Source organism: Mixophyes fleayi, chromosome 3, assembly GCF_038048845.1.
Source record: "Mixophyes fleayi isolate aMixFle1 chromosome 3, aMixFle1.hap1, whole genome shotgun sequence".
NCBI classification, from domain to species: Eukaryota; Metazoa; Chordata; class Amphibia; order Anura; family Limnodynastidae; genus Mixophyes; species Mixophyes fleayi.
Genome location: NC_134404.1, coordinates 305,420,853 through 305,433,669, shown reverse-complemented (window position 1 = coordinate 305,433,669; position 12,817 = coordinate 305,420,853). Strand labels below are relative to the sequence as shown.

The 12,817-nt window shown below is 38.2% G+C and overlaps 1 protein-coding gene across 2 annotated transcripts in view; it reads right to left on the bottom strand.

Moving 5' to 3' along the window:
• Window positions 1-2,387: 2,387 nt before the first annotated feature.
• Window positions 2,388-12,817, bottom strand: part of APLF (aprataxin and PNKP like factor) — a 178,552-nt gene continuing 168,122 nt past the window's right edge. For both annotated transcript variants that reach the window (XM_075203933.1, XM_075203934.1), the window contains one exon: window positions 2,388-2,801. In XM_075203933.1, the coding sequence (XP_075060034.1) occupies window positions 2,599-2,801 (203 nt within the window). In that variant the 3' untranslated portion in view covers window positions 2,388-2,598. The remainder of the gene's footprint in view (window positions 2,802-12,817) is intronic.

Here is a 12,817-nt window from a genome sequence, read left to right as displayed (position 1 = left end):
TTTTCACAAAGGAATGATCATAGTCAACACATATTATTAGGTTTTATAAAGAGGTACGTTTCATATTGGACCTTGGTCCTGCAATTGATGTGATATATACACATTTGATACTGTTCAACATAAGTCTGGTACATAAGATGAGAGTACTAGGTATAGAGCAGGGGTAGGCAACCTGCAGCTCTCCAATTGTTGTGAAACTACAAGTCCCAGCATGCTTTGCCAGTAGATAACCAGCAGATAGGTGGCAAGGCATGCTGGGATTTGTAATTTCACAACACCTGGAGAGCCGCAGGTTGCCTACCCCTGGTCTAGAGGAAATACTATGTACTCTGGTAGATAGTTAGTATAAAGTTATTAGTGTTGTGCCAGAATAATCATTATTGGGCCTGTCCTTTTTAATATTAATAGCCATGTGCACAGCTAATAAAGGAATCCATATTTGGTGAGGATACTAATCTAATCAGGGTTATTAACACAGGGAAAGAGTAACTTGCTACAGAAAGAGTTAGACAAAAAGGCAATATGATGCTGTGATATGGCAGATGCCTTTGAATGTAGATTTCTGCACCTATGTCATGGTAATAACTGTGCTACTTACACATTAAATGGAATACAATTAGGAAGCACTGAGGTGTAGCAGCACACAGTGCCAGATAGCGGCTATAAATGCATCATGAAAATCGTGGAATGCATAAAAAGAGGGAAAAACGCACATAATGCAAATGTACTTACCATTGTATAATATAAGTCTCTAATTTAGAGACAATTTGAATGTAGGTTCCAAGACAGACAACCTTATTATTAAAGGGACTGGAATGATTAGACCAGTGGTCAAAGTGAACTATATATGGTGGTATGTCATACCGCCACTTCTCCAACTGCCTTCATTGTAAATCTATAAAATTCCATCCACTTCCATTTTCCATATCGCCACTTCTAACTTTTTACTTTGACCACTGGATTACATTATAAGAACAATAATATGAATGGGATAAACAATCGAACCCAGGACCGCAGAGAAGACAAGGAGTCATCAATTGCTCACCATGAGCATAGGGTTCTCTACTGTATGGGTGATTCATTTCTGGATTGTGGGCGATTCATTTCTGGATTGTGGGCAACACGGTGGCTCAGTGGTTAGCACCTCTGCCTTACAGCACTGGGGTCATGAGTTCAATTCCCGACCATGGCCTTATCTGTGTGGAGTTTGTATGTTCTCCCCGTGTTTGCGTGGGTTTCCTCCCACACTCCAAAAACATACAGGTAGGTTAATTGGCTGCTAACAAAAATTGACCCTAGTCTGTGTTGTGTGTCTGTGTGTGTATGTGTATGTTAGGGAATTTAGACTGTAAGCTCCAATGGGGCAGGGACCGATGTAAGCGAGTTCTCTGTACAGCGCTGCGGAATTAGTGGCGCTATATAAATAAATGATGATGATGATGGATTAGTGGTGATGTCATATTCACAAACATAGTTTAAAACAGGATTGGATGTCTTCCTTACCAGAAATAGATTCTTTAGAAATACTCAGATATTTTTTGTCCAGGGAATTTATCAGATTGACATTTTTGGGTCAGAAAGGTTTTTGTCCTGTGAGAAAAATTGGTAACTGTCACAATGAATGGTGTGTTTTGTATAATTTATTAAAGGTTGAACTGGATGGACCTGTGTCTTTTTTCCAATCTTGCTAGCCATATAACAGGGTGCTTGTAAAAGGCAACTAAAGACCGAGATGACTGTTGAGGAGGCTGTAGAAACAACATCAAGATGATTGCTTTTCAGTACAGACTGATATACCCTAATATTCAGACATGCAAATTCTTATGAGCTGTTGGATACTATTCACATGGTTAAATACTACACTTATGTCTGACGACATAAGAGTTTTTTCTCAATTAAAACACAAAACTCCTTCTCTGGGTTCATTACAGTAAATACTGCGTGATAATGTGGAGACACTGCACGTTACATGTGATGCAGTAAGTGTATGTTTGCTTCTACCTAAAATAGGCCTGCTTTAGTGTACAGAACATAAAGTTGACACTTATGAAAAACTGTTAAATGTCCGTGCATAGTCAAGGTGATGTTGACCTGTCATTTGCTTTTATTTTCTAAACGGCAACATGTCCCCCATTATGCCTCTATGTTTACTGTCTATTGAGGTATAATAACTGTTATCCTCTCCAATAGAGTAGGCCTGCCACATTGACAAGTTCCTATCAAGCTTCACAAAGACATACACCAGCTTTCAGTTTAAGCTGCTATAATTTTTGCTGGATCTGTCTACTTCCTCTTCTTAGTATAGAATGGCTTGGATTGCTAGCAAAATACTGAAATGAGACAAACATGTAAATATAAACATGCTATATAAGAATTCTCCTGAAAAGTTAAATCTTCAATAGTTATTTTATTTCATAAAATTCCAAACATTATTTAAGCAGTAAAGTAGAAAATATATCCTATTAATATAAACAAATTTACTATTGATGTCATGCTACGTGTTGTAAACTTGAAAATGAGGAGCACTTAGCAAATTAAAGAGCATCATATATGTTTTTTGTACATTTACAAATATTAAAACTGGGTTAAAATTGTTAATTAGCGTTTTCCTCTAACAAATCGTTTTGCTTCTTTTAAGAGTTGTTTCATATCTTCACTGTCTTTCTCCTCACTCTCTGGCATCCAGTCAGAGTCTTCATCTGTGTTCTCAAAATCCTCTTCATCATCAATGAAGCTGTCCTCCAGGTTATATTCATTTGGCTTTCCATCATTGTCACTATCATCATCCAAAACACTTTTTGCTAGAAAAAAAAATGCAGATATTTTTCATAATTATGAGATTAAAAAATACACAAGTAAAATTAAGCCCATTACAATGTCCATAATGAGAAAACCCTTATGTTAATGTCATAGAGAATGAAGGTGGACTCAAAACCAACTGAATGGAGAAATACGATCAATTTATGTCTGCAGTCTTAGACTGTCCGTTAAAGGACAACTCCACCCAAAACTGAAAATTCGGTATTAAGCGAAATTAAATAATTAAGAGATAAATGCAAAATATTACTTGTGTACTGGTGATCCACCCAATCCTGACGCTTGTTGTGGTCAGGGGTGGCTGCCATCTTTTCTGCCTACATGTTGTTAATGGACAAAATGTTACCTATGCTATAACAAAGAATAAGTTGATTTAACAGGAATGAGGAGATTCCCCGATATTGGCCGTGGCCCAGGGATGCTCCCCTCACTCTGAGGCAGGTATTTATCAAACAGGCTGCATCTGATCCATTGATAATGTACAGCTAGCAAGAGAGAGGACAGCCTCCCTGACCACAGCGGATATAGAGGAATCTGATGGATCATAGGAACACAGTTAAGTAGTATTTTGCAATTATGTGCAACTTAATTAATTCCACATTAAAAACTGTAACTGATCCACACCCCTATTAAATTGTTATTGAATTAAATGGAGAAGAGTGAAGCATAGCTAGCTGGTAAATGTGATAACCAATAGTAATAACTGGTACCAATATATTTCTATTTGGAGTACATCATAACACAAAGTCAAATCAATGACTATTGCATTAAAAAAAACCAATATGTTAATTAAATTTATCAATAAAGGGGAATGTGTTTCAGTAATCCAGGAGAGAGCTAAATCTGATGCTTTAATGCTCTGGCCTCAGGCATTCCTATGCAATTAGAATAGAAGTGGTCATGCATGGCATTTATATATAATAAAAAGCTCATCTTATTAGTCTATATTATGGCTTCCAGATGCATGTACCACCACACAGAGTAGGTTTTAAACCAGGAACCTTTGTTCACTTAAATAATCCCTTGCAAATGTCATTTAGCATGAGAAATACAGTTCATGAAAATTGATGTATATCCGCATTACTGATTTGTTCATTCTACATAAATTGGCAAAATGTGGTCACTCAAAAAATATATTTTTACTGTCTTTATGATGGGCAAAAATCACAGAATACAGAGTTAATGATAGACAAGTACCAATGATCTGCCATTTGAATTGATAATTTAATATCCGAAATAAGAAAAATATGCTCACCCTAAGGTTAGATTCTATTTATTGCTCAATGACGCACAATAAAATATAAGTGTACCTTGATAGCAAATCATTAAAATAATGACGTAGATTCCAAACTAAACTGCGGTAAACAAGTTTAGGTCAGTTAGTTTAATAACTTCAACTTCTCTTTCTTTATAACAGTAACTACAAATATATACAAGCAAACAGAATATGCAAATTCACTGATAAGAGTAATTTAATTTTCTTCTTAAACCATATTGGTGAGAAATGGTAATACAATCCGGTGGTAGTCAGTTTAATGATGCTGTAAACATCGACAGTGTTTAGAGCAACGGACCCGGCGTAGGATCATGTAATGTAAGTATAAACTTTACCGAAATTGTGCTGTGTCTGTCAATACATAAGTCTGTGCTTTTCACATGTCTGTGTGTTATGATTTGGATTATTTATGTCGCTGTAAACACTGTCGGTGTTTACAGCATTGTTAATACGTACTACACCCAAACAATCAGTACTATGTTACAGTTACAAAAGTTAATTGCTTGTGTCCATTATCAAATTAAAAACTATTGTTGTGAGTCATATAATCTGCATGGTCAAACATTAGCAACTGACTGGATAGCTATGACACCTATGGTGCTTGATGCTACCTTAGCTTACACTCCTCCTTTTCCAATTTTATTAGGTGGTTTCAGTCCACGAGACACATGAGGGACTCTCTCTGCTGATACTGAGGTATCTATGAGAGTACAGCAGAAGGAGGGTAGACTCAACCTTTCTGCTACAGGGGATGGAACAAGCAAAGGAGATTGGTACACGGTCTAGAAGGTAGATGCCCGTAGATAAAAATCTCCTTCAAGTTTCATCATAATGATGAATTAAAATTAAGAAACAGAAACATTGCATAAAAAAACCTCAATTCGAAGCAATAAAACATAAAACAACACATAACAGGTACAAACATTCTAACAACAAAAAAATTATCAAAATAAACAAGAAAAACAGCAAAACTTCACAAACTACGACATTGGCTTAGCAATAGCACTGCAATACCTCAGCTGATGAGTAAGGCAGTCACCAACTCTTATTTGTGGAAAGAGAAAAGACACACTTTGGTTGGTCCTTCTATCTGTGGCACACCTAAATCTCTCAGCAGATCCTGACTTTTAAAATGTACCTTATAAATAAATAATCTTTTTATTCACACTGGTACTACATTTTAAACTAGAACCTTACAAGTTACAGATGCTTACAATACAGTACAGTAAGGGATGGTCTGGGCCAGTGAGCATACCCCACCCTCACCCCCTCCACCTCTCTAGGCCATACAGAAAAAAGAGACTAATGTAGGACAGACCGACAAACCTCACTTTATATTGCTTATTGCTTCCTGATGGCTGGCTCCTCCCCAGGACACAACCACCTTACTAACTGTGCCGCACAGATCAACCCAGGACTGCTCCGCCCCCACCCCTTCCTGTTCCTCGCCTCCTTCTAACATTTCCTGCTCCCGGCGGGTGAGTAAATCTCGCAAGACTGCCTGTCTGAGCCAAGAGCTATGCCTCCATCCTCGCCCAGCACGCCCAGTAGAACAGATCACAGGTTATTGGACACCATAATCAGGTATGTTAATGTATTTTCTCATGTGCAATGTGTTTTTGATTACTTTTGAACGATTCTTTCTTGAATTGGCGGCACTGCTGCATGGCATAATATGATATTGGGCACTACTGTGTGGCATAATATGAATTGGGGGCACCACTGTATGTCATAGTATGATTTGGGGCCACTACTGTATGGCATAATATGATTTTGGGTCACTACTGTATGACATAATATGATTTGGGGTCACTACTGTATGTCATAGTATGATTTTGGGACACTACTGTATGGCATAATATGATTTGGGGGCAGTATTGAGGCATAAAATGTTTTGGGGGCACTATTGAGGCATAAAATGTTTTGGGGGCACTTTTGAGGCATAAAATGGTTTGGGGGCACTATTGAGGCATTATATGATTTGGGGGCACTATTGTGGCAAAATATGATTTGGGGGCACTATTGTGGCATAATATGATTTGGTGCCACTACTACATGGCATAATATGATATTGGAGCAATATGGTGTGGCATAATATCATATTGGGGCACTACGGTGTGGCATAATATGATTTGGGGCCACTATTGTGTGGCATAATATGAACTGTGGGCACTGCTACTATGTACCTCCTAATATATTTTATGGTGCTTTATGTGTCAGATGTATATAATTATTTAATGGTGGGTGCTATTTATTTATTTGTGGGGTGATGATGGGGCTATTTAATTTAATAGTGGGGCCTAAGGTGAGGCGATGGGACCTTTAATTTAATGCTGATGTGATTTGGGGCTATTAATTGAATATGGGACTGCACGGGGACAATTCCACTAGCAGCCATTACTGGGTTCTGTAGTAGATAACATGCATTTTACAGGAGCCATTAAGATTTACGTAAACAGGTGTATTCACACAGGAATTCATGGGCAGCAGAACAAAAGGCCTTGGGTGGAGAAGTGTAAATCGGGGACTAATGGATCTGCTAGTTGAGGAGCTGGGAAGGTGTGTTGGGTAAAAAATATTTTTGGGTTGGAATTCCCCTTTAACAACTTCAGATGGAACACAGTAATATAATGTTTTCTTCCAAATTTTTTAGTACATTTCACAAATTCTTATTAGGAAGTATGCAAAGAAAAGAATGAATCTTTATGTAACTACACACTTATGGTGTGCCACACAATATAGGTACTTAGAAATTGACTATACATTTTGTAATGTCTAGTGCAAAATATTTGATCTATTTTATAAAACAAATATATTTCATGGTTTCTGCTCTATGAAAGTTATGAAGTGTTTGAATGTGTTTTTTTATAATGACCTAATTACATCTTTTAAACAGAATTGAATTAAAACAATTTCAGATGGCAGGCTGCGTACTCTCATCCTGAATTTAATATTTTCCAGAAACTTGAAAAGAGAGCAAAAAGATTGTTTGTCAATTGCCATTAAAGATAAATTAGCAAGTCTCACATAACAAAATTACTTTTCTTCTGTCTGTCTACAGCAAATAACTGTGGTAACAGAGCTGCATTTTTTTAAGCTTATACATCTCAGAATTTTTTTTGCTGGTGCTAGAATAATGTTTGTGTCAATTTATAGAAATGAAAATCGGATGCATTTCCATAATTGCGTGAATATTTATGCTGAAAAACATTGGCAAATAACTAAAAGTATGAATGACTAAAGGTAAAACAACACCTATAATTGCACTTTTAATAGTGGCCTTGGATTCATGCAAACATCTATATTATGGTTGAATAGAACAATATATACAGTACAATAAACCATTTGAAATTTAATGACATTAATGACTTATCAGCTGCGTAGAGACATAAAATAGAAACCCCCCTGAAAGGCATATAACATGACTCCTCCTTCCCACGGTGTCTTTCAGAAACATCCCAAATTGTCCATTAAGTTTTTCAAGAAAATTAAATTAACTATATATATATATATATATATAAATTGCTAATTTCCTTGTCAACTTCATGGCGACCTTAGATGAATGGGATATACACAAGCAATACATAAAAGAGAGGGTGGGCTCCAAAACCAAACTCCATAATGCAAACAAAAATGAATAAACAACTGCCTTTGGGAGTTTCCATACCAACTAAGCATCATTAGAAGATAATACTTTGTGAAGGGATGGAGAGATGACGACTCCACTGGTTTACAAAGACTGTCTCATGAGGCTGCTTCTGCCCTTGTTGAATGTGCAGCATTTAATGCACAACATAAGGTTTAATACAAGGCCAAATTTTCTTTACTGCCTGAAAAAAGAGAACTAAGACCAACCAAAGCCAATCTAGTGCATAAAAAACAAAACGACACTAAAAAAAACACTCCCAGAGTAGACACCTGGACCTTCAGAATAATGAGAGCACCCTGTTGAAGCCTTCTTGAAGGAAAACTAGAATATGTGAGATGCTACCAGAAGTAGGATCCTCCAGCCCGGATTTGCACTACCGAATATATGTCTTCCAAATCTTAAAGTAAACTGTCGAAGTCAGCAAATTGGATAAAGTCATTTTAATTATTATCGAGCAAACTTGGTTGCCTTTGTCTGAAATTATGCGTAGAGCACGCTACGGCGTGGAAGGGCGTATCCAGCCGCAACACGTGGCAACTACAGTTTTTACACTTTTATATACATTCGCACAAACACACATATTTGTAGATAGTACACATTATAGTCGCAACACAGTTATTTATGTCAAAATATAGTAGTGTTTATGTGTAATATTATAAGTTATGCGCATATTAGTAATACATATGGTACAGGTTAAAGGAAATGTGTCATGTCTGGTATCATTATAATCCCCTATTCATCAGCAGCTGTCCGGTTCATTCAGCAAAGAGATCGCACATTGCATACTCTAGTTATTGATGTTAGGGAATAAACCTTTAATGTGATACGGACTATAAAATGCTAATGGACTAGTTGAAACTAGAGTCTTGGCGGGAAGATCGGAGCACATCCCCTGGAGAGATGTCCCCCACCTTTGGATTCTTTAGTTTGAACTAACCTATGATCTGCAACCTCCTGGACCTTCCCGAAACCTGGACCAATAGAAGCAAGCCACACCATCTGCATTGTTTTACTGTATTTCTGTCTGCATATAAGCAGGAGCCTTTCATCTAGTCGACAGTCATCTTGACCACAGACTTCAGACCTGAATGACTGTTCACTGGATCCAGAGCGCCTGCGATAAGTAACGACTGTACTTATTATTATTTCGCTTGAATTATTCTACTACTTTTTGAGAATAAATATTTGTGCGTTGGAAACACAAATTGAGATTCGACAATCATTATTGGATAGCGACAAAACGTGCATAACAAAACCAATGAAGAATTTGTTCTCTCTCTTGTAGAAGCACATCAACCACCGTGACAGAAACCCCTTTGTATCTCAGCAATGGGCATTCAATTTCCATGCCATCAAAGAGAAAGCAACACTGGCCAGTGTTGCAGAAGATCTGATTGGAGTGGTAGAGGCCAAGACTGCTTCCTCAAGCTGCTGCAATCCATAGACGAGAGGGCCTAAATGGAACTGCTATGACCTCGACTGCCTCTATCCTAATCCTTCATAGAACGTGAGCAATAAGAGGAACAGAAGGGAACAAGTATACCAGCTGGAAATTGCATGCCATTGCCAAAGCATCTATATCTTCAGCCTTGGTGTCCCTGTAGGACGAGTAGAACGGGCTATCTTGCTGTTTCGAGTTGCTGCAGTTAAATTAATTTGAGGAAGCCCAAACTTCCTGACCAGAAATTGGAAAATCTCTTTTATGCAACTCCCATCCTCCTGGATGTATCTGCCACCTGCAGAGATGATATGTTACATTGTTGTCTTTGCCTGCCATGTGAAGTGTAGAAAAGGATATCAATTTGTTTTCTGCCTACAACATACCTCCAAAATCATAGTCTTGCTTCTGATGCCACCTTGATGGTTTATGACAGTTAACTACTGTCATACTACAGTTTGTTTTGTCTGAGAAAAGCCTGAGATATTTGTGTCACAATACAGGGTTTTGCAGAATGGTCTGCCGTGCCACTCTTATTTCCCAAATTTTGCATGCAGGTGCCTATCATTTTAGAGCTATGTACCTTGTAATAACTCTGAAAACAGATGAGTACCCCGGCTTTTTGATCTATTACGAGCACAATTCATTCTAGCTCTCTGAAACAGACACACTCTGATTCCTCTGCTTTGAATCCTGCCACCAGTCAAGGAACTGTCCTGTTGTAATCTTTCTCCAATATTTTATTTCCTCTCTTTTTGTTATAATATTGTATTCATGTTTTCTTATTTTCAGCTTTGCTACCCTTCAGTGCGTGTTCCTACTTTCACTCTTCTTACCGCCTGTGTAACAGCTCAACTGAGTTTTTTCCTTCCTCCTCCCCTTTTCTTTATTTTTTTTCGTTGTCGGTCACTAGTATTGTGCTATACACCCACTTCAGAAGACCATTCAAATATATAAGGAGTGGTTTGGTATAAGGGATGTACTTTCAAAAAATACTCACATTAGGGGTTACTTAGTATACACAAACACAGTTTAGGCGGTGCAAGTGTGGTGAAACTTGCCCTACCATTGTTGTGCCTAGTTTCACAAAATAGACTGTGGCCAATATATCTTTTCCCCTTCTGCGTTCCCCAGTTACCCCCATGTTCCAGGAGAGGTGTGCACCAGGCACATTCAAAAAAAGATTAAGCATACCAGAACCCTCCCTCCTTCATGTTTCCCCCTTGTATGTGTATATGTCATGTATATATTGATTATGTGTATGTACAGTGTAAACTGTCTCTGGCAGAGCTGTAGCCACTGTGGGATAACTGATACTACAAGGACTGTTTTGATTGCACCCCTATTCTAAAGTGCACTAACGGTCAGCTATGAGTCCCCAAGACTATACACAAAGAGAGCCGACTAACACTCACAAAAAATGCCATTGAGTCCGGAGCACTGGATCTCATGAAGAGAGTACAGAGGTTACCACAGCAGCGATTATGCTCCTTTGCTCAGAAACTTTGTCTACGCCTCTTATCTCCAGATTTTGTGAAGCTAAATCCAGCAGGGGGTCCAGGAGTGAGATGGGCATTGTCTCCGCCCCGTCCAGTCAATGGGAGATAAGTGCTGCCAATCGGGTAGTCACTCCTCTACTATTCCTAGAAGCCATGAGAGTGGAAATCAGAGCTAAGGGAGAAGGCCATGTCTTGGGATTAGAGGAGATATTCAGCTCTAAAGATCTGGAAGCTTGAAGTCAGGACTGGCTAGGAGTTAAGGCTCTTGCTGGACTGACAAGGATCGGAAGCCACAGAGAAGAACTGAGAAGACTTGAGGTCTTCTACATGAATCCTTGTTATATGCGGCCAATGGGACAAAAAATAACAGCGCTAAATAACACTCTGGAATCAGTAATGGTAATAAAAAAGGTCAAGAATCAGGGCAGAAATTAAATACTTATTTAAATATTTAATAAATGCACATACATGTATTATGGATCCAATAGTAAAATGTGGTAAGGAGATGATACTCCTAAAAACCACAATCAACTTTTCAAATGAACACGTATAGTATCGAGCAGCACTAATGAGGAGAACAGTATCCACAATCCTATATACATATGTGAATATCAGAGCATAAAATGATAGTATTATCAGGCACTTGGATCAGTAACCGGATTGATGAGCCTATTAAAATGTCCAGCAATAGATGGGAATGGTGAAAACCAGTAGTACTCACGATCCCCTTGTCTCTGCTCAGTTCACGGCTCTCCGGGATGGATATTTGGACAGCCATCTGCTGTTGAATGTCCACGATGTGCTGGAAAACAGAGTCCTCCTAGTGATCTTTGATCACAGCTCTCCTACAGCGAGCAGCTGTCAGCACGTGACGGTGTGTGCTGGAAAAAAACTGCCCGGGCAGAAACAAAGAGTCAAATTGGATAGTTCCTCATAAGTTTAGTCCGTGTATCGGGTGAGTGTTCAGACTCCAAGTAATTAGTGGTAGGTGTGTCACACAAAGGTAGGCGACGCGTTTCGTCTCTGAATGAGACTTTTTCAAGCCAAAAAGGTAAGTATAGGATCCTTGTCATAATCCCTTTTTATATGGAAAAAGGGGAGGTTCAAACTTTCAATCAGTGGTTAACGAATTACATTTGCAACACCAGTTGGAAATGTGCAAAAGAATTCTAATACGAAGCTGGAACCTTATCAATACATGGAGATAAATAAAATAAGATTAACGGAGAGAAGGGTATTGAATATGAAGGCTAAATAGACCATACATAGACATATCTAATAATAGTAGTACATGACAATAGATATCCATAAGATGCCATATCATTGATATATACCTGCTAAATATGAACATTCAGACAGACCACAAATTAACACTAAGTGCATAAACATTTTACAATCATATCATAGTTGGTTAAGATGTTAATCTTCAAAAAAGTCTAAAGCCTGCTATTTGCGGAGCATGTTGATGAGTGTGCCCAAAAAAGTGGGGTGACATCGTAGCAGGACTGCTGCCATGCCATCAGCAAGAGAAGCCTTGCGACCACAGACAGATAAGTCAGTGGTTGGCTAGAGAGACTGATTCTTGCAATGTAGTGTTTCCATGGGTATTATTTTACAAATATTACAGTGTGACTGTTAACCATTTCATTTAAAAGTACTGTAGTGATGTTGGTGAAGGTTTTGATTTAAATAAACTTAAGCATTTTCTATTCAGATATTTGCCCTGGTGTGAAAATACTTTCCCATGTCCATGGTACTGGATTTAGATGCTAATCTGAAATGTAGCCCAGTGACCTGACCACTGACTTGGAGTGAGAGTCACTGGCAGTTCCAACTGTGGTACACTTTCTGCAGGTTGGTGCAGCCAAATAGCACGTGGGCTCCCCAGTATTGTGACAGATGGTTAAAAAAATGTTGAGAAATCCTGCTATACAATCCTTTGGAATTACTAAAGGCCTCCAATTAGCACTTCAGTTTAAGTAATGCATTCAATAAACAACTTGTATTATGCAGCATTGCACTAAACAATATGTAATTCAATGTTCAAGTCAGCACATTTCCAGGCAGATGGCTTAGAGGGAAACAACTTCAACAGTTTTATAAGCTTTGCTCAGAGCTTTTAAAAATGAAAACAATAT